This window comes from Oncorhynchus gorbuscha, linkage group LG23 (genome assembly GCF_021184085.1).
Source record: "Oncorhynchus gorbuscha isolate QuinsamMale2020 ecotype Even-year linkage group LG23, OgorEven_v1.0, whole genome shotgun sequence".
Taxonomy (NCBI): Eukaryota; Metazoa; Chordata; class Actinopteri; order Salmoniformes; family Salmonidae; genus Oncorhynchus; species Oncorhynchus gorbuscha.
Window position 1 is genome coordinate 61,937,138 of NC_060195.1, and position 19,904 is coordinate 61,957,041.

At 44.5% G+C, this 19,904-nt stretch overlaps 2 protein-coding genes across 5 annotated transcripts; both read right to left on the minus strand.

Moving 5' to 3' along the window:
- Positions 1-3,157: 3,157 nt before the first annotated feature.
- On the minus strand, positions 3,158-8,782 carry LOC124011322 (interferon-induced protein 44-like). 3 transcript variants are annotated; one of them, XM_046324570.1, is made up of 9 exons: positions 8,662-8,782; positions 8,165-8,270; positions 7,612-8,001; positions 6,088-6,142; positions 5,731-5,926; positions 4,849-5,001; positions 4,445-4,616; positions 4,269-4,369; positions 3,158-4,077 (listed from the first exon to the last, which is right to left on the minus strand). In XM_046324570.1, exons 2-9 carry the CDS (start codon positions 8,253-8,255, stop codon positions 3,877-3,879), a joined length of 1,359 nt encoding a protein of 452 aa, XP_046180526.1. In that variant the 5' UTR covers positions 8,256-8,270; positions 8,662-8,782; the 3' UTR covers positions 3,158-3,876. The 3 variants fall into 3 exon arrangements, with proteins under 3 accessions (XP_046180526.1, XP_046180525.1, XP_046180527.1); XM_046324569.1 differs by having other exon boundaries at positions 8,476-8,774; XM_046324571.1 differs by lacking the exons at positions 8,165-8,270; positions 8,662-8,782 and having other exon boundaries at positions 7,612-7,707; positions 7,782-7,916.
- Positions 8,783-9,167: 385 nt separating this feature from the next.
- On the minus strand, positions 9,168-19,412 carry LOC124011214 (guanine nucleotide-binding protein G(I)/G(S)/G(O) subunit gamma-7-like). 2 transcript variants are annotated; one of them, XM_046324346.1, is made up of 5 exons: positions 19,291-19,412; positions 16,870-16,997; positions 16,597-16,838; positions 16,208-16,315; positions 9,168-12,982 (listed from the first exon to the last, which is right to left on the minus strand). In XM_046324346.1, the coding sequence occupies exons 4-5, from the start codon at positions 16,286-16,288 to the stop codon at positions 12,857-12,859; spliced, it is 207 nt and encodes a 68-aa protein (XP_046180302.1). In that variant the 5' UTR covers positions 16,289-16,315; positions 16,597-16,838; positions 16,870-16,997; positions 19,291-19,412; the 3' UTR covers positions 9,168-12,856. The 2 variants fall into 2 exon arrangements, with proteins under 2 accessions (XP_046180302.1, XP_046180303.1); XM_046324347.1 differs by having other exon boundaries at positions 16,597-16,931; positions 16,963-16,997; positions 19,291-19,312.
- Between the last annotated feature and the right edge of the window lie 492 nt (positions 19,413-19,904).

Genomic DNA, 19,904 nt, shown 5'->3' on the forward strand with positions numbered 1-19,904 from the left:
CCCCATCTATATGTTGTAGGTCTGTGTCTATCTTCTCTGCAGGTTGTACTCCACCAGAGGTGGGGCTCCCCATCTATATGTTGTCGGTCTGTGTCTATCTTCTCTGCAGGTTGTACTCCACCAGAGGTGGGGCTCCCCATCTATATGTTGTTGGTCTGTGTCTATCTTCTCTGCAGGTTGTACTCCACCAGTGGTGGGGCTCCCCATCTATATGTTGTCGGTCTGTGTCTATCTTCTCTGCCAGGTTGTACTCCACCAGAGGTGGGGCTCCCCATCTATATGTTGTTGGTCTGTGTCTATCTTCTCTGCCAGGTTGTACTCCCCATCTATATGTTGTTGGTCTGTGTCTATCTTCTCTGCCAGGTTGTACTCCCCATCTATATGTTGTCGGTCTGTGTCTATCTTCTCTGCAGGTTGTACTCCCCATCTATATGTTGTCGGTCTGTGTCTATCTTCTCTGCAGGTTGTAATCCCCATCTATATGTTGTCGGTCTGTGTCTATCTTCTCTGCAGGTTGTACTCCCCATCTATATGTTGTCGGTCTGTGTCTATCATCTCTGCAGGTTGTACTCCACCAGAGGTGGGGCTCCCCATCTATATGTTGTCGGTCTGTGTCTATCTTCTCTGCAGGTTGTACTCCCCATCTATATGTTGTCGGTCTGTGTCTATCTTCTCTGCAGGTTGTACTCCCCATCTATATGTTGTCGGTCTGTGTCTATCTTCTCTGCCAGGTTGTACTCCCCATCTTTATGTTGTCGGTCTGTGTCTATCTTCTCTGCAGGTTGTACTCCCCATCTATATGTTGTCGGTCTGTGTCTATCTTCTCTGCAGGTTGTACTCCCCATCTATATGTTGTCGGTCTGTGTCTATCTTCTCTGCAGGTTGTACTCCCCATCTATATGTTGTCGGTCTGTGTCTATCTTCTCTGCAGGTTGTACTCCACCAGAGGTGGGGCTCCCCATCTATATGTTGTCGGTCTGTGTCTATCTGCTCTGCAGGTTGTAATCCCCATCTATATGTTGTCGGTCTGTGTCTATCTTCTCTGCCAGGTTGTACTCCCCATATATATGTTGTCGGTCTGTGTCTATCTTCTCTGCAGGTTGTACTCCACCAGAGGTGGGGCTCCCCATCTATATGTTGTCGGTCTGTGTCTATCTTCTCTGCCAGGTTGTACTCCACCAGTGGTGGGGCTCCCCATCTATATGTTGTTGGTCTGTGTCTATCTTCTCTGCAGGTTGTACTCCACCAGAGGTGGGGCTCCCCATCTATATGTTGTCGGTCTGTGTCTATCTTCTCTGCAGGTTGTACTCCACCAGAGGTGGGGCTCCCCATCTATATGTTGTTGGTCTGTGTCTATCTTCTCTGCAGGTTGTACTCCACCAGTGGTGGGGCTCCCCATCTATATGTTGTCGGTCTGTGTCTATCTTCTCTGCCAGGTTGTAATCCCCATCTATATGTTGTCGGTCTGTGTCTATCTTCTCTGCAGGTTGTACTCCACCAGAGGTGGGGCTCCCCATCTATATGTTGTTGGTCTGTGTCTATCTTCTCTGCCAGGTTGTACTCCCCATCTATATGTTGTCGGTCTGTGTCTATCTTCTCTGCAGGTTGTACTCCACCAGAGGTGGGGCTCCCCATCTATATGTTGTTGGTCTGTGTCTATCTTCTCTGCCAGGTTGTACTCCCCATCTATATGTTGTCGGTCTGTGTCTATCTTCTCTGCAGGTTGTACTCCCCATCTATATGTTGTCGGTCTGTGTCTATCTTCTCTGCAGGTTGTAATCCCCATCTATATGTTGTCGGTCTGTGTCTATCTTCTCTGCAGGTTGTACTCCCCATCTATATGTTGTCGGTCTGTGTCTATCATCTCTGCAGGTTGTACTCCCCATCTATATGTTGTCGGTCTGTGTCTATCTTCTCTGCAGGTTGTACTCCCCATCTATATGTTGTCGGTCTGTGTCTATCTTCTCTGCCAGGTTGTACTCCACCAGAGGTGGGGCTCCCCATCTATATGTTGTCGGTCTGTGTCTATCTTCTCTGCAGGTTGTACTCCCCATCTATATGTTGTCGGTCTGTGTCTATCTTCTCTGCCAGGTTGTACTCCACCAGAGGTGGGGCTCCCCATCTATATGTTGTCGGTCTGTGTCTATCATCTCTGCAGGTTGTACTCCCCATCTATATGTTGTCGGTCTGTGTCTATCTTCTCTGCAGGTTGTACTCCCCATCTATATGTTGTCGGTCTGTGTCTATCTTCTCTGCCAGGTTGTACTCCACCAGAGGTGGGGCTCCCCATCTATATGTTGTCGGTCTGTGTCTATCTTCTCTGCAGGTTGTACTCCACCAGAGGTGGGGCTCCCCATCTATATGTTGTCGGTCTGTGTCTATCTTCTCTGCAGGTTGTACTCCACCAGAGGTGGGGCTCCCCATCTATATGTTGTCGGTCTGTGTCTATCTTCTCTGCAGGTTGTACTCCACCAGAGGTGGGGCTCCCCATCTATTGTCCTGTTCCCCAGCTTCTTTATATACTACTGTTGTGGAAATTCAACACAGGGACACTCAAAGTCAATATTAAATGAATCATTGTTAATGAACAGCAAGCTGGGGAGGATAAAGTCCAACTTAGATGCATAAAGTACTGTTCTGAAGTGAGCTCCCCCAGGGCAGTCCTGTTAGTTCTCTTATATACTGGTTACAGACACATTAGATAGACATGGTTCATAAGGTTGGTTCCGGGCATGTGTCTGGTTATCTTCATTTGTAAAACATACTCTGGGCGTTCTGCCAGATGCTCCTGAGGAGGGGCTCATGTCGCCCGCTCTCATATCTTTACCAAGCACAGGTAGGAACCAAGGAATATTTATGACACTAAGACGAGATTAACATTTTCAAGGCTGTCTCGCACAATATACCATTTTCCATCACACTACTTTCATTATTCAAGACATGATCAACATTGTTGTTACGGATTCATGTTTTTACCATACTCCTTAAATATTTCATTAAAAGGATTCACTCTTCTGTTTTTACTCAATGATTTTTGTAAAATGGTTTGCTGTTTGTACCGGACTGCATCACTACATGTCCCTTGTTGGATGTCTCTCTCTGTCTTTCTGAAAGTTTGGACAACTGTAGAGCAAGTCTGAGTGAGTCAGGCCCTAGATATGCAACAGATATTTATTCAGCATTTAGTTTTGTTAAAATGAAAATACTGGAATGAACAAAGTACAATGAGCAGTATGTCTTAACTACCAATAGCAGTACAGACTCTGCAGACAACCATACAATATGTGCATGTAGTATTGTATCTAATTACAATATACACTGAGTGGACAAAACATTAAGAACACCTCTTCCCATGACAGACTGACCAGGTGAATCCAGGTGAAAGCTATGATCCCTTAATGATGTTGCTTATTAAATCCACTTCAATCTGTGTAGATGAAGGGGAGGAGACAGGCTAAATAAGATTGTTAAGCCTTGAGACATTTGAGACATGGATTGTGTGTGTGAGCCATTCACAGGGTGAATGGGAGAGACAAAAGATTGAAGTGCCTTTAAATGGGGTAGGTGCCAGGCACACCGGTTTGTGTCAAGAACCGAAACACTGCTGGGTTTTTCAAGTTCAACAATTTCCCGTGTGTCCACCACCTAAAGAACATCAATATTAGGAAGATGTTCCTAATGTTTGATATACTCAGTTTAAATTGTAACTGGGAAAAGTCAGAATGGAATAGACTCGGAGAATTAAGATAAAAAGGTTTATAAAGCGATAACTAAAAGTTGCCTTTGAAACACATCTGGGATCAGTGTATTCCCCAGAATCCTATCCTTAACTATTAGAAGGTAAAATCCCAAACTGACTTCAGATCAGTATCATACCTACAACCCTAGCCACTCAGACTTCTGGTCCCCAGCCTGATAGATGTCATCAAAGTAGCCGTTAGAGTAGCGAAGCATCTGGACCACGGCAGTGAGCAGGAGGATGTCTGTGTGGACGTCCAGCTCAAACTCACGACTGTAGTTCTTCACTGGCAGGACACAGGACTGGGACACACCCAGACACACACTCACCTCACGGGTCTGAAACACACACACACACACACACACACACACACACACACACACACACACACACACACACACACACACACACACACACACACACACACACACACACACACACACACACACACACACACACACACGGTTGTAGTTAAATAAACATGGTGTACTATGTGAGAATAGGGTTCCAGACTCAGCCATGCACTCACCATCCTCTCTATGTAGTGGCTCAGGTAGATGTTGGTCAGGTCCTCTCTCACTAGAGGACAGGCCTCATCCACCTTGGTAAGCAGGACCAGCTGGGGAACACCTAGTGACAAAACACACATGAACACACACATACACAGACATGTAAACCCCCGCGCTCACTCACTTCCTTCCTTACCCAGCTTGTTGATCCCCTTGCGGATGGCGGCGAGCTTGTCCACCATCTTGGCAGAGAGCAGAGTGAACTTGCAGGCATCCAGTACGTAGACCACACAGTGGATCGTGTCCTTCAGGCTGGGTGACTTACAGAACCCAACACCATCCGTCTGGACAGACATGGACGGGTTGAACTGGGGGAGAGAAACAGGACATCCGCCCCCAAGATAAATATACTGCTACTGTACTATCAACCACATGCTTTCCCTAACATGAGGCTGGTTCTACTTTAACTCGGATGACAGGCTCATTGTAATGGCTGGAATGACTGGTATCAAACACATGAAATCCTCTTGTTGATACATTTCTATTCATTCTATCTTCCTCCAACAGCCTCCACTGCTACCATTTGCCAGTTCTACACACCTGGTACCGGTCCTGTACATGGCCCTTCAGGATACCGTTGACGTCGTCTATATCCAGCCCTGCGCTGGGTCCTTCCTCCAGACCCATGGTGTCACACAAGACCAGAGGGAGAGCCTTCCCACCCTTCTCTGCCTTGATGCTGTAGGTACGGAACTACAGAGAGAGAGATGTGGAATGTTAAGTCCAGTGCAATAGGGATGTTCCATAAGTCTTGTATAATTTCAGACAGTTTTGAAAGTGGTGCTCATGAGCTAAAACGGGAGGGGTGGGGGGTGGGGGGGGGCTGGAGGGGGTCTTGGATGGTTGGTGGCCTGGCGGTTGGGAGATTGGGCCAGTGGCTGGGAGGTCGATGGTTCGGGTCGATGGTTCGGGTCCTCGATTCGGGAGATCTGTAGATGTGCCATTGACCCTGGTTGCTCCTGTGGGTCGCTCTGGATGAGAGTTTCTGCTAGATGACTATACTTAATGTAAATGTTGAGCGGCTTCACTGCAGGTAGATGGTATGTTTTAAAATTCAATGAAAAATGTTAAAAATAAAGTTCTACCTGATGACATCAAAAAAAATACAATAAAACGTAAACAGCGGTTCGCAAACAACTATGAGATTTGTGGGGAGCAAGAAAATACCCTCTTTCTGGCTAGAAACTCACTGCAGGTTTTCTTGACTTTTAATCCTTCCCCGTAGTGTCACAGAGAAGTATTTTTTAAGACATTTCTTTTTAAATCACAGATCATAGAAACATGCAATTTGCCCATAAGTAGACACTGATATGGTGCTGGAGATAATAAATACGATGTGAAAAGGGACAGAATTGTCCTTTAAGGTCCCAGTCTGCATCTTTAAGCCACAACCACACACTCATGCGGGCACACAAACAGTACCTGTGTGGTGAGGCTGGTGCCTGCGCTGCCGGTGTTAGCCTGCCCGGTAACATGTCCTTTGAAGACAGAGTTGATGGAGTTGAAGAAGCTGGACTTGCCGGCCCCGACCGGACCCACCAGCAGAACTCTGGCCTGGACCACAGACTTTACCTCAGGCTTATAGTTCTTGATATAGTCCATCAGGCGTTCCTTGGTGCTGTTAATGATAGAGATGGAGAAAGGAAGAGAGAGAGATGGGTGACAGACTGGATTGAATGATTTAAGTATATTGGAACAGCAGAAGTGGTACTAGATGCATCACTAGTTGCATAGTATTATGATGTTTGTATTGCTTTTGAGATTTAACAGACAGGATACCTATATCCTTCCCAGTCAATTTCCCTCCAAGGAGTCTTCAGAAGGCCTCCACAGTCTGCCAGAAATTGAGACCAAAAAAAAAAAAAAACTGATTTAATCAATACACTCATTGCTTCAACAACCTCTCCCGCAATGTGAACAAGACAAAGGAGATGATCGAGGACTACAGGAAAGGGAGGGCCGAACAGACCCCCATTAACATCGACGGGGCTGTAGTGGAGTCGGTCGAGAGTTTCAAGTTCCTTGGTGTTCACATCGCCAACAACTATCCTGGTCCAAACACACCAAGACAGTCGTGAAGAGGGCACGACAAAACCTCTTCCCCCTCAGGAGACTGAAAAGATTTGGCATGGGTCCCCAGATCCTCAAAAAGTTATACAGCTGCACCATCGAGAGCATCCTGACCGGTTGCATCACCGCCTGGTATGGCAACTGCTCGGCATCTGACCGTAAGGCACGACAGAGGGTAGTGCGAACGGCCCAGTACAATCACTGGGGCCAAGCTTCCTGCCATCCAGGACCTATATAATAGGCGGTGTCAGAGGAAGGATAAAAAAAATTGTCAAAGATGCCAGTCACCCAAGTCATAGACTGTTCTCTCTGCCACCGCATGGCAAGCGGTACCGGAGCGCCAAGTCTAGGTCCAAAAGGCTCCATAACAGCTTCTACCCCCAAGCCATAAGATTGCTGAACAATTAATCAAATGGCCACTATTCACTTTACCCCTACCTACATGTACAAATTACTTCGACTAACCTGTACCCTCAAACATTAACTCGGGAACAGGTACCCCCTGTATATAGCCGTGTTATTGTTATGTGTAATGTCTGCTTCCAGCTCACACCCGCAAACACCTAGATCCCCTGAAAGCAGCTCACTCTCCAGATCCCAATCACCTGAATTCTAATCACCTGTTCACACACCTGTATGTCATTATCACATGTGACATACGTCCTTCAGAGCTCTGGTTTTCCCCGTGATTTACTCCTCCCGTGTATGATAGTGAGGCAGACAAAAACTATGATGCCTATTCCCTGCCTGTACTTTAGCCTATTGGATTTCCTGTTATCTACCTATTGCCTGATCTCCTGGACTACGTTACTAGTCTTAACCCTGCCTGTACTGTTTCCTTTTTGGACCCCCTGTGTATGACCTTCTGCCTGCCCCTGGACCCAGCTACCTGCCTCCTCCTGTGGTCCTCTGCAATAAACACCTGCTTCGCCCTGCACTTGAAACCATCTCTCTGTGTTCATTACATTATGTGTTGCTTTTTATTACATAAAAAAAACTGTATTTAATAAATATTTCCTTAACTCTTTCTTGAACTGCACTGTTGGTTAAGGGCTTGTAAGTAAGCATTTCACGGTAAGGTCTACCTACACCTGTATTTGGCGCATGTGACAAATAACATTTGTTTAGATTCACATTGCCTTCTGACTGGTTTTAATATTTTGCCATATTGGTCACATGTATCCAACTGTTTCAGTAGTGCCTAGGGAGTAGTGGCTATAAATGACCACTCACCTTCCACTCTGTACACCTCACACTCTGTCAGCTGCAGGTCATTGCCATGCATCTCTTCCCCTTCAAAGGTGTAGCTGTTCCCTGCAACAATTTGAACTGTAGAGGTGTTATTATTAAGAAACCACAAGACACCAACATTAAGACCATTCTTTCCATCTGTGAAACCATACTGGCCATCGGTACTGGACACACGCAGTGGCTTTTCTCTCTGGTCAGTGATGCTGTAGAGAAAGGCCTTATCATCGTTGATGGCCTGGTTAGTCTGGGCGTAGTTCTTACTGATGTAACCTCCGAAAACAAACCCAGCCTTGTTGTAGGCCACAAGTACGGTGGGTCCCTGGCCATCACAGCGGTTGTGGAAGGCTGAATGCATGTAGCTGTGGACACTGGCTTTGAGCAGAACAAAATATAATAGAAAAGTACTTTATTACAATTTACTGACCTAATTGCTTTTTTCTACCTGCATTGCTGGTATCTGGCCTGATAAAAATGAATCTCCTTTAAAAAAAAGTTTTTTAAATATGCCATTAAAATGTCCATTGTTCTGACAAACCTTTGTAGAGCAGGTGGAGTCTGACATGGCCGAACAGAGACAGCAGCTTCTTCTCCTGTTCCACTGACAGACTGGACGTCACAACACTCATTATATCACTAAGGACCTGAGGTAGAAAGACCAGCAATTGTAACAGAAACACATCATACTGATGAACCTCACCTCGCTGTATAGACACACAGCGAGGAAAGAGCGAAAGGAATGTAGAGTGGACAAAATCATATTTTCATAGATGCTACCACACAAATATCTGTTAGAATTACTTATTTTGAAGCGCTTTCTTTAGATTGTTATGATGTAGGTGATCTTACCGTTTGTAACTGATGATCGTGTTAGAAATATAACTATTCTAATGCAGTGGACTGCTGGGCTTCAATCATTCACAACAACTATATAATCAATCACAACATCCAGGTGGCGCAGTATAAAACAGAGACGTTTCAAGCTTTCCTTTTCTTAAAACCGAAACTTCGGCTGCTTTGAGTCACTCAACTTGCCTTTCTTTTTGTTTTCAATACAGGAAAGGGCCGCTAGTACGCTTGATAGAGCTCTTCTGGCACGTCGGTGGCCGGGGTTAGCTTTTTTTTTTAGTAGCATTTCTCGATGTGCAGCCCGGAAGTGGGAGTGCAACTTGCACAGCCTGTAGCCTTCCCTCCACAAGTCAGGAAATCCAGGACTTCCACAGTAGGATAGAAGACTGGGAATTATTCATGACTTAGAAATATAACATAATGGTATTTAATTGACAATAAGCTGTAATTCTATCTGAGGCTAGAGAAACGTCTATGGTCACATTGAAATGACCTGTACAATTCTCAGGTGTGGATGGATGTGTGTGTGTGTGTGTGTGTGTGTGTGTGTGTGTGTGTGTGTGTGTGTGTGTGTGTGTGTGTGTGTGTGTGTGTGTGTGTGTGTGTGTGTGTGTGTGTGTGTGTGTGTGTGTGTGTGTGTGTGTGTGTGTGTGTGTGTGTAAGAAGAGGAGCGACAGGTCAGAACAACACGGGCGTTATTATATTTTTATTCATGTTGTCTACTTTGTCAATATCATATTTTTTTAACAGCAATATCCACAAAAAATATTAACAGTAAAGTCTTAACAGTAAAGTATTTAACTGTAAAATATGAACAGTAAAGTCTTAACAGTAAAGTATTTAACTGTAAAATATGAACAGTAAAGTCTTAACAGTAAAGTATTTAACTGTAAAATATGAACAGTAAAGTCTTAACAGTAAAGTATTTAACTGTAAAATATGAACAGTAAAGTCTTAACAGTAAAGTATTTAACTGTAAAATATGAACAGTAAAGTCTTAACAGTAAAGTATTTAACTGTAAAATATGAACAGTAAAGTCTTAACAGTAAAGTATTTAACTGTAAAATATGAACAGTAAAGTCTTAACAGTAAAGTATTTAACTGTAAAATATGAACAGTAAAGTCTTAACAGTAAAGTATTTAACTGTAAAATATGAACAGTGTGCAAGAAAACATGAGTTATGGCACATCAGAGCGACCAGATACAAAAAAATAGATATTACATCTCCTTCATAATCTATAACTGATCATTCACAATTAATCAAGGCAAAAATATACGGTAACGCTTGACTTTACAGTCCTGTCCCAGCCGGAAGGAACACATTGTGGTAACAATGGGGACTTTCAACCTGGGACCAAATAGTCCTCGCTTGCAACGAAACAGATGTTTTTACCATGTTATTTATAAGCAAATACCAAGTTAAAGGAGACTGTAAAACAAAGTGTTACCAGAGATACATACTGTATATGCATACACAGGAGATAAATAAAACACAATGATGAGTCCAGGTAAAACTGACCTGAGATCAGTGTCTAGGGACAGAATTTTGTTTTAGGGTTCTAGCGTTCTGCTCTGGGTAAGACCTATGATCAGATTTCATTCCCCAAATCCTGACATAATCTTTAGGGGGAGAAAACTTTAAACTGACCTAGATCAGCTATAGTGAATGATGTGGGAATGGGAGCACCACAAGACTTCCATTCTAGAGCTTTGTGTCCTCTTTTAAGACTGTTCACTTAAATACTCTCAACTATTCTTAAGTCTAGGGCTAGAATGTTGTTCCTGACCATGTGACTTGACCAGGTAAAACTCCTGGTCCTAACCAGCATACAACACAATACACCACAACAAGGCAAACCATCAATCAACCAATCAATCAAACAACCAATTAATCAAAATAACCGTCCGTGGAATGAAGGAATTAACAAATAACAATATTCTCCCTCAGATAATCACTTTTAAAAGATATTAGGAAACTGTGTGTGTGTCTGTCTGTGTGCGTGTGAGAGAGAGACAGTGATTTAATGGTTCAAGTTTGTTTCTCACAGTGCTGTGCCTGTGTATAAGAAGCTATGCTATGAGTACGGCCACTTCACTGCTATGTAGATGTGGTTGGCTCCCCATTTGGTCACTAGGTGTGTGTGTGTGTGTGTGTGTGTGTGTGTGTGTGTGTGTGTGTGTGTGTGTGTGTGTGTGTGTGTGTGTGTGTGTGTGTGTGTGTGTGTGTGTGTGTGTGTGTGTGTGTGTGTGTGTGTGTGTGTGTGTGTGTGTGTGTGCGTGCGTGTGTGTGTGCGTGCGTGTGTGTGTGTGTGTGTGTGAACCTGCCTCAAGCCGAATGAGGAAAATTCTGACAGAAGGGAAACATTTACGCAAAAATTGAACATCCACAGAAAAGATTCTGCAACAGGCTGACATTCAATTAAAGCGCATTTTGTTTGTTTGGGGTGGAAAAAGTTTAATGCACTTTGATTGATTTCTGGCCTAGGTTTTATCTTACAAACACTGTACAGTTCGATAATAATACTCGACTGACCTGCTTCCATTTAGAAAGAAACTCAAACCAAACCCAAAACAGCTACTCTCAAAACGTATCACTTCTGCACATGGCTTAAAGAAAGTTTATACACTTTTGTTTTTATTTTCTCTAGTGTCTTTTACATTTTTTACAATCAAGTTTGGTTTGGGAGTAGAGGAATAGGACTGTGGAGGTGGGGACACGGGACACCACTTTGTAATTGGCTCTTGTTCCTCAATAGAACACACGATGAGCCAATAAGCAAAGCCCATGAATTGATGCTTGCTCTCATTGTCAGAACTAGTGATGTATCTAACCACTGATATAGGATCAGATATTTGTACACCCCCGTTATGGTTCAAGTTAAGATTGGGGATGATAATCTAATCCTAGATCTGTGGTTAAGGTAAACTTTTGCCTCAAGTGTAAGTTAAGGAGTGAATGGAAACCTACAGTATCTGCTAACTGTATGGCAATAAATTCACAAAATATTGAAAAGATAAGTAATTAAAAAACATATATATATACTTCTGGGGTTAAAAACTTGAACAGTTAGCCTCTCAGTACTCAAGATAGAAGTGTCATTAGGCTGCGTTTACACAGGCAGCTAAATTCTGATCTTTTACCCAATTATTGGGAAAAAGAGCTGATCTGATTGGCCAAAAGACCAATTAGTGGACAAAGATCTGAATTAGGCTGCCTATGTAAACGCAGCCTTTTAGACAGATCTAGCATCAGATTGCCCTCTCTAAATCCTAACCTTTACCATTAGAGGGAAAACACAAGACTGATCTTAGATCATTATATAGGGGCAACTTACTCCACAAGTCGACACAGCTGGAGTTTTGGCCGATAGAAAACCCACTGACCAAGAAATCAAAACCAAAGCAGTAACACTGTTGATCGATAACCGTCACTAGAGTGGGAGTGTATGTGGCCTATGCTTTAGCTCAGTGGGCTAAACACAGTCTTGTGGCATTGCAGATGATCCGGGTTTAAACACAGTGGGTACATATGCAGCATGTACCAACCTGCTCAGTGTTTACAATGCCATGTTCACAAAAACACAATGTCTTGTGGAAACACTGACATTACCGTTGACCCAAGGTTTCAGGAAGGGGCCATCCCCATTGTGATACTTAGCAAGTCAGTGGCAAGTCAGCCACTATATGGCTAACAAACACACCGTGTATAGCCACGGTGCTTTAGTGATGGGTAACCATGCCTGAGACCTGAAGACTTATATTAACTTCCACGGATAATGGTTAGGCTTTGGCTGAGAGGGCTAACACAGCTTGTATCACACGAACGACCCAGGTTTTACACCAGATTGGTCACACATAAACCCCCACCTCAACAGATACTGCTATCAATCAATCGAATAATCAATGAATCAATAAATCATTGATTCACTAAAATACATGCTATACATCAGCCTATAACTTCATGTAGGCGACTGTGGATTCCTATTAAGATAATTGTCCTAATCCCTTTTTGAAGTAAATCTGTCATCTCCACTTGAGTGTCACTATCTCTGTGGGTGAGTCAGTAACCAGTATCAGTTAGGGCTGCATGTTAGTGCAGGCTTACCTTCAGCACCACAGAGACACAACTCAGGGCTAATATCACTAATGTGGCAATGTGGTCTGAACACAGACACCGCCCCCTAGCTGTGGCTATTGAGTATGGCGCTTTTCCAGAGTGGCTATTTCGTTTCTCTCTGTGTGTGTGTGTGTGTGTGTGTGTGTGTTGTATGTATAGCTTGACAGAGCTGGGCCTTGTTGGCTGTTGCAGTCAGCCAGTGGGAGTGTATGTGTGGGCAGAGGTGTGTGTGTGTGTCTGATGTGCAGAGATGAGTGTGCAGCTATAGGATGATGCAGGGTTTCTTGTCTTTGAAAGGGTTTTCTGACGTTGGGATGCCAACGAGGAGCGGGTCGTTACGAGCGTGCTGCTCACAGTAACTCATCAGGTCTGCCGCTGCCTTAGACACCTGGGGAGAGAGAGAGAGAGGGGGGGGGGGTAGAGGGAGAGAAGGGGGATAGGGTGAGAGGATGAGTGGAGAGAGAAAGGAGGCAGGGAGAGGGATATTGTGATGCTTTGGCAACAGTGGATTGCTCCTTACAGTGGATTGCTCCTTATAGTGGATTGCTTCTTACAGTAGATTGCTCCCTACAGTGGATTGCTTCTTACAGTGGATTGCTCCCTACAGTGGATTGCTCCTTACCGTGGATTGCTTCTTACAGTGGATTGCTCCTTATAGTGGACTTCTTCTTACAGTGGACTGCTCCTTATAGTGGATTGCTCCTTACAGTGGATTGCTTCTTACAGTGGATTGCTCCTTACAGTGGACTTCTTCTTACAGTAGACTGCTCCTTATAGTGGATTGCTCCTTACAGTGGATTGCTCCTTACGGTGGATTGCTCTTACAGTGTATTGCTCCTTACAGTGTATTGCTCCTTACAGTGGATTGCGCCTTACGGTGGATTGCGCCTTACGGTGGATTGCTCCTTACGGTGGATTGCTCCTTACGGTGGATTGCTCCTTACAGTGGATTGCGCCTTACAGTGGATTGCGCCTTACGATGGATTGCTCCTTACGGTGGATTGCTCCTTACGGGGTATTGCTCCTTACAGTGGATTGCTCCTTACAGTGGACTTCTCCTTACAGTGGACTTCTCCTTACAGTGGATTGCTCCTTACAGTGGATTGCTCCTTACAGTGGACTGCTCCTTGCAGTAGATTGCTCCTTACAGTGGATTGCTCCTCACAGTGGATTGCTCCTTACAGTGGATTGCTTCTTACAGTGGACTAATCCTTACAGTGGATTGATTCTTACAGTGGATTGCTTCTTACAGTGGGTTGCTCCTTACAGTGGACTAATCCTTACAGTGGATTGCTTCTTACAGTGGATTGCTCCTCACAGTGGATTGCTCCTTACAGTGGATTGCTTCTTACAGTGGACTAATCCTTACAGTGGATTGCTTCTTACAGTGGGTTGCTCCTTACAGTGGATTGCTTCTTACAGTGGATTGCTCCTTCCAGTGGATTGCGCCTTACAGTGGATTGCTCCTTACGGTGGATTGCTCCCTACGGTGGATTGCTCTTTACAGTGGATTGCTCCTTACAGTGGACTTCTCCTTACAGTGGATTGCTTCTTACAGTGGATTGCTCCTTACAGTGGACTTATCCTTACAGTGGATTGCTCCTTACGGTGGATTGCTCCCTACGGTGGATTGCTCTTTACAGTGGATTGCTCCTTACAGTGGACTTCTCCTTACAGTGGATTGCTTCTTACAGTGGATTGCTCCTTACAGTGGTTTGCGCCTTACAGTGGATTGCTCCTTACGGTGGATTGCTCCCTACGGTGGATTGCTCCTTACAGTGGATTGCTCCTTACAGTGGACTTCTCCTTACAGTGGATTGCTCCTTACAGTGGATTGCTTCTTACAGTGGATTGCTCCTTATAGTGGATTGCTCCTTACAGTGAATTGCTCCTTACAGTGGATTGCTCCTTACACAGGATTGCTTCTTACAGTGGATTGCTCCTTACAGTGGATTGCTCCTTACAATCGATTGCTTCTTACAGTGGATTGCTCCCTACAGTGGATTGCTTCTTACAGTGGACTTCTCCTTATAGAGGTTTGCTTCTTAAAAGTGGATTGATCCTTACAGTGGACTGATCCTTACAGTGGACTGATCCTTACAGTGGATTGCTTCTTACTACAGTGGACTGATCCTTACAGTGGATTGCTTCTTACAGTGGATTGCTACTTACAGTGGATTGCTCCTTACAGTGGATTGCTCCTTATAGTGGATTGCTCCTTACAGTGGATTGCTCCTTACGGTGGATTGCTCTTACAGTGTATTGTTCCTTACAGTGGATTGCTCCTTACAGTGGATTGCGCCTTACAGTGGATTGCGCCTTACGGTGGATTGCTCCTTACAGTGGATTGCTCCTTACAGTGGACTTCTCCTTACAGTGGATTGCTTCTTACAGTGGATTGCTTCTTACAGTGGACTGCTCCTTACAGTGGACTTCTCCTTACAGTCGACTGCTCCTTACAGTGGATTGCTTCTTACAGTGGATTGCTCCTTACAGTGGATTGCTCCTTACAGTGGACTTCTCCTTACAGTGGATTGCTCCTTACAGTGGATTGCTCCTTGCAGTAGATTGCTCCTTGCAGTGGATTGCTCCTCACAGTGGATTGCTCCTTACAGTCGATTGCTTCTTACAGTGGACTAATCCTTACAGTGGATTGCTTCTTACAGTGGATTGCTTCTTACAGTGGGTTGCTCCTTACAGTGGATTGCTCCTTACAGTGGATTGCGCCTTACAGTGGATTGCTCCTTACGGTGGATTGCTCCTTACGGTGGATTGCTCCCTACGGTGGATTGCTCCTTACAGTGGATTGCTCCTTACAGTGGACTTCTCCTTACAGTGGATTGCTTCTTACAGTGGATTGCTTCTTACAGTGGACTTCTCCTTACAGTCGATTGCTCCTTACAGTGGACTTCTCCTTACAGTCGACTGCTCCTTACAGTGGATTGCTTCTTACAGTGGATTGCTCCTTACAGTGGATTGCTCCTTACAGTGGACTTCTCCTTACAGTGGATTGCTCCTTACAGTGGATTGCTCCTTGCAGTAGATTGCTCCTTGCAGTGGATTGCTCCTCACAGTGGATTGCTCCTTACAGTCGATTGCTTCTTACAGTGGACTAATCCTTACAGTGGATTGCTTCTTACAGTGGATTGCTTCTTACAGTGGGTTGCTCCTTACAGTGGATTGCTTCTTACAGTGGATTGCTTCTTACAGTGGATTGCTCCTTACAGTGGATTGCTCCTTTCGGTGGATTGCTCCTTACGGTGGATTGCTCTTACAGTGTATTGCTCCTTACAGTGAACTTCTCCTTACAGTGGATTGCTCCTTATAGTGGATTGCTCCTTACAGTGAATTGCTCCTTACAGTGGATTGCTTCTTACAGTGGATTGCTCCTTACAGTGGACTTCTTCTTACAGTGGACTGCTCCTTATAGTGGATTGCTCCTTACAGTGGATTGCTCCTTGCGGTGGATTGCTCTTACAGTGGACTTCTCCTTACAGTGGTTTGCTTCTTAAAAGTGGATTGATCATTACAGTGGACTGATCCTTACAGTGGATTGCTTCTTACAGTGGATTGCTCCTTACATGCTAATAAAAACCTTAGCGTTGACACACACCTTAATACGTTCGATCCCTGCCTCGATCCTCAGTTGTTCCACCAGTTTTCTGGCCTGCGCGATGTTGTTATTGGTTGACATCCTGATCCATCAATACACACACCCCCACTATGGAGAGGGGGAGGGGAGAAGAGAAGGGGGAGAGAAAGAAATCATTTAAAAGCAGCTTTATACTGCCCTCATGTGGTTTTCTGCTACAGTCATCGCGTTTTTTTCCCCCTCAGGCTTGAATGTCCATTTGCTGTCCTAAATCACACACACACACACACACACACACACACACACACACACACACACACACACACACACACACACACACACACACACACACACACACACACACACACACACACACACACACACACACACACACACACACACACACAAACCTAGCGGATGGTGTGCAGATCGGAGGGCCAGTCTGCACCAAGGGCCAGACAGGTGTGTGTTGGGTTGGTAGCCAGGTGTACCAGGTAGGGCAGGTGTGTGTTGGGTTGGTAGCCAGGTGTACCAGGTAGGGCAGGTGTGTGTTGGATTGGTAGACAGGTGTACCAGGTAGGGCAGGTGTGTGTGCAGGGGAAGGACTGACGAGGTGAGTTGGGTCACTCAGCTGGACAGGAGTGGTTGTGACCTCAGGTCAGATGGACAGGAGTGGTTGTGACCTCAGGTCAGATGGACAGGAGTGGTTGTGACCTCAGGTCAGATGGACAGGAGTGGTTGTGACCTCAGGTCAGATGGACAGGAGTGGTTGTGACCTCAGGTCTGATGGTCAGCTGTAAACCTTTACCTCCTGCAGAGGAGAAGTTTCACATTATTAATATCACATGCACAGTACAGTGAAATAGCTTTCTTGCAGACTCAAAACCCAACAATGCGATAATCAATAACAATGTAATACTAGACAAAAAACACATGAGAAATAAGAAGAAATATGGAGAACACAATAAGTAAGTAAACATACTTTATACAGGGTCAGTGCCAATACCATATTTACAATGAGCAGGGATACTGGAGTGATGAAGGTAGATATGTATATGGATAAACATACTTTATACAGGGTCAGTGCCAATACCATATTTACAATGAGCAGGGATACTGGAGTGATGGATGTACTGTAGATTTAACATTTGGTGACTATTATGTTATAGTCATATACACGTTTCAACTACATAGTAACTAATAACGATCTTTCATTTCTTTTGGATTCACAGAAACAAGTTAATTGTGTCATGTGCTAGAAAGTTCCCATAGTTTCAATACATTCACGTTGTCACAGGGCTGTAGAATAAAGTACTGTACCAAACTATTCACCAGAAAATATGTGCCTCTCCCTTCCTCTTTCTCTCTCTTTCTCGCTCACTCTCTCTCTTTTTCTCGCTCTCTCTCTCTCTCTCTCTCTCTCTCTCTCTCTCTCTCTCTCTCTCTCTCTCTCTCTCTCTCTCTCTCTCTCTCTCTCTCTCTCTCTCTCTCTCTCTCTCTCTCTCTCTCTCTCTCTCTCTCTCTCTCAGGAGTCCTGCTGTAATTACTCTACTGTGGAGGACCTTGAGATTAATGGCTCTAATTAGGGCTGTGTGTGTGTGTGTGAGAGAGAGAGAGAGAGAGAGAGAGAGAGAGAGAGAGAGAGAGAGAGAGAGAGAGAGAGAGAGAGAGAGAGAGAGAGAGTGAACATTATGTATGAGCTACTAACTATATATAAAGTTTGACAGTTTAAAGGCAGTAAATGTGCATGATAAAATGTAAGGCATGCAAAGAAAACGGTCATACATGCTGTCATATCCGTTAAAACGTTTCAGAAAACGGTCATACATGCTGTCATATCCGTTAAAACGTTTCAGAAAACGGTCATACATGCTGTCATATCCGTTAAAACGTTTCAGAAAACGGTCATACATGCTGTCATATCCGTTAAAACGTTTCAGAAAACGGTCATACATGCTGTCATATCCGTTAAAACGTTTCAGAAACGTTAGGCCTATAGCCCACCTGTTAACACAGAGCTAATTTCATACGCCTGTTGATGTTCCAACTAGATTCAAACTTTCCTAAGGAGGGTATATTCTCTCATTCCCAGACAAAGGGTAAGTGACCTGAAGCATTGTTTGACAGCCTATATGATTTATTTTTCGACACTCCGAATTATATCCAGGCCTATAGGCCAAAGAATAGCCAGGTATAAACAGTATCGTCGTGTCTTGTGCAGTGTGCTAGTATAGACCATCACATTAGTAGGCTAACATGATTAGACAATACACGGTATTGATTTGACGGTATTTATCAGTTCATGGCAATTCCACTGGTAGGCAAATGAAATGGCTGAGCATCCAATATGGACCCTATAGCTGACGCGACACGCGTAAATTCCCAACAATGGACTACATGGGTCTCTGTGTGTGTGTGTGTGTGTGTGTGTGTGTGTGTGTGTGTGTGTGTGTGTGTGTGTGTGTGTGTGTGTGTGTGTGTGTGTGTGTGTGTGTGTGTGTGTGTGTGTGTGTGTGTGTGTGTGTGTGTGTGTGTGTGTTGTCCCCGCATGCCTGTCAGCCTTTTCTGCCGATTTAAAACAGAATGCGGGCATTTTGACTTTGACGTACACGCACGTATAGGCCTAATACGGTAATAGGCCTACGACGGTAATAGGCCTACTACGGTAATAGGCCTACTGCATAGTCGAATCTCAGCCGGAGAATAGGTTGTTGACATGTCGTTAGAATGCTTATGGACGCTATTCGCCTGTTGGAAATAATGCATGTCTTGCAAATAGCCTAATATGCAAATTTGACACTTCCCTCAATAAAACATCCAGCTGTTTAGACATCGCTGCTTCCCTCTGATCTATCAGCTACAGCGTGCGCTACCGACGTTTTGATAACGTTTCTCCCACAGACCCTGTCCCCCAGTTTCTCTCCTCCCCACCCTCTCTCTCCGCCCTGCCTTGGGAAACCCGAATTCGTCTCTCTCTTCCCCATAAACACTGCTTTTCCATGACCAAAATCGGGAAGGCATGAGCACATAAACCGCAAATAAGTACACGGTTCTGTAAAGAGGTGATATAAACAGATAAAATAGAGTGATATTTCCCAACTCACCTCCGAATGCGCTGTATTCCTGATTTAAAGGGGCAGTTTCGTCGGTTACACAGTCCGTTCGTTCAATCTCGGTTTTTACCGAATCAAACGCCACCCCCTCTGTTGGCTAGCGGTGTCTGTCCACCCTATTCCCCTCCCTCCCTTACTCCGTCACTTCTGACAGCCAGCTAGCTCTCTCAAAGCAAATGGGTTGATTCAGAGCATAAAGCATGAAGTTGCACTTAGACGTCTATCTAGGTTCAGTTTAGCGTTTTTCCCACCGATGGTTAAGGTTAGAATTGGGGAGGATGAACAGATCCTAGATCAGTGGTTACGGGAGTTCAATAAGATGGCCCTTGTTCCAAATCGAAAACCAATCGGTATTGTACAATTGCATAAACATTTAGATTGTGGTGCTTTATGTAGAACTATCGAACATCAGATATTCATGTAAGTATTTTCTCTTTGACGTCGTATGTGCCCAGAGTGTGAGCTGCTTTCAATGTATCCGCATCTGGACACCGAATTGATACAGTATCAAGCAGCAGGGTGCAGTAACACGTATACACTCAGGGAGGCGCCCTTACGCAATGTTATTTACAAAGAGAAATGACACTTCATTCCGACTGATATTA

What these genes read in the sequence shown, in the direction of transcription:
- LOC124011322 (XM_046324570.1), bottom strand. Translation starts at nt 8,255, where the DNA reads ATGAGTGTTGTGACGTCCAGTCTGTCAGTGGAACAGGAGAAGAAGCTG. An exon ending in ACTCCACCTGCTCTACAAAG is followed by an intron (nt 8,002 to 8,164) that starts GTTTGTCAGAAC and finishes TTCTGCTCAAAG; the next exon opens with CCAGTGTCCACAGCTACATG. An exon ending in CAAGGGGATCAACAAGCTGG is followed by an intron (nt 4,370 to 4,444) that starts GTAAGGAAGGAA and finishes TTTTGTCACTAG; the next exon opens with GTGTTCCCCAGCTGGTCCTG.
- LOC124011214 (XM_046324346.1), bottom strand. Translation starts at nt 16,288, where the DNA reads ATGTCAACCAATAACAACATCGCGCAGGCCAGAAAACTGGTGGAACAA. An exon ending in CAGGGATCGAACGTATTAAG is followed by an intron (nt 12,983 to 16,207) that starts GTGTGTGTCAAC and finishes CTCTCTCCCCAG; the next exon opens with GTGTCTAAGGCAGCGGCAGA.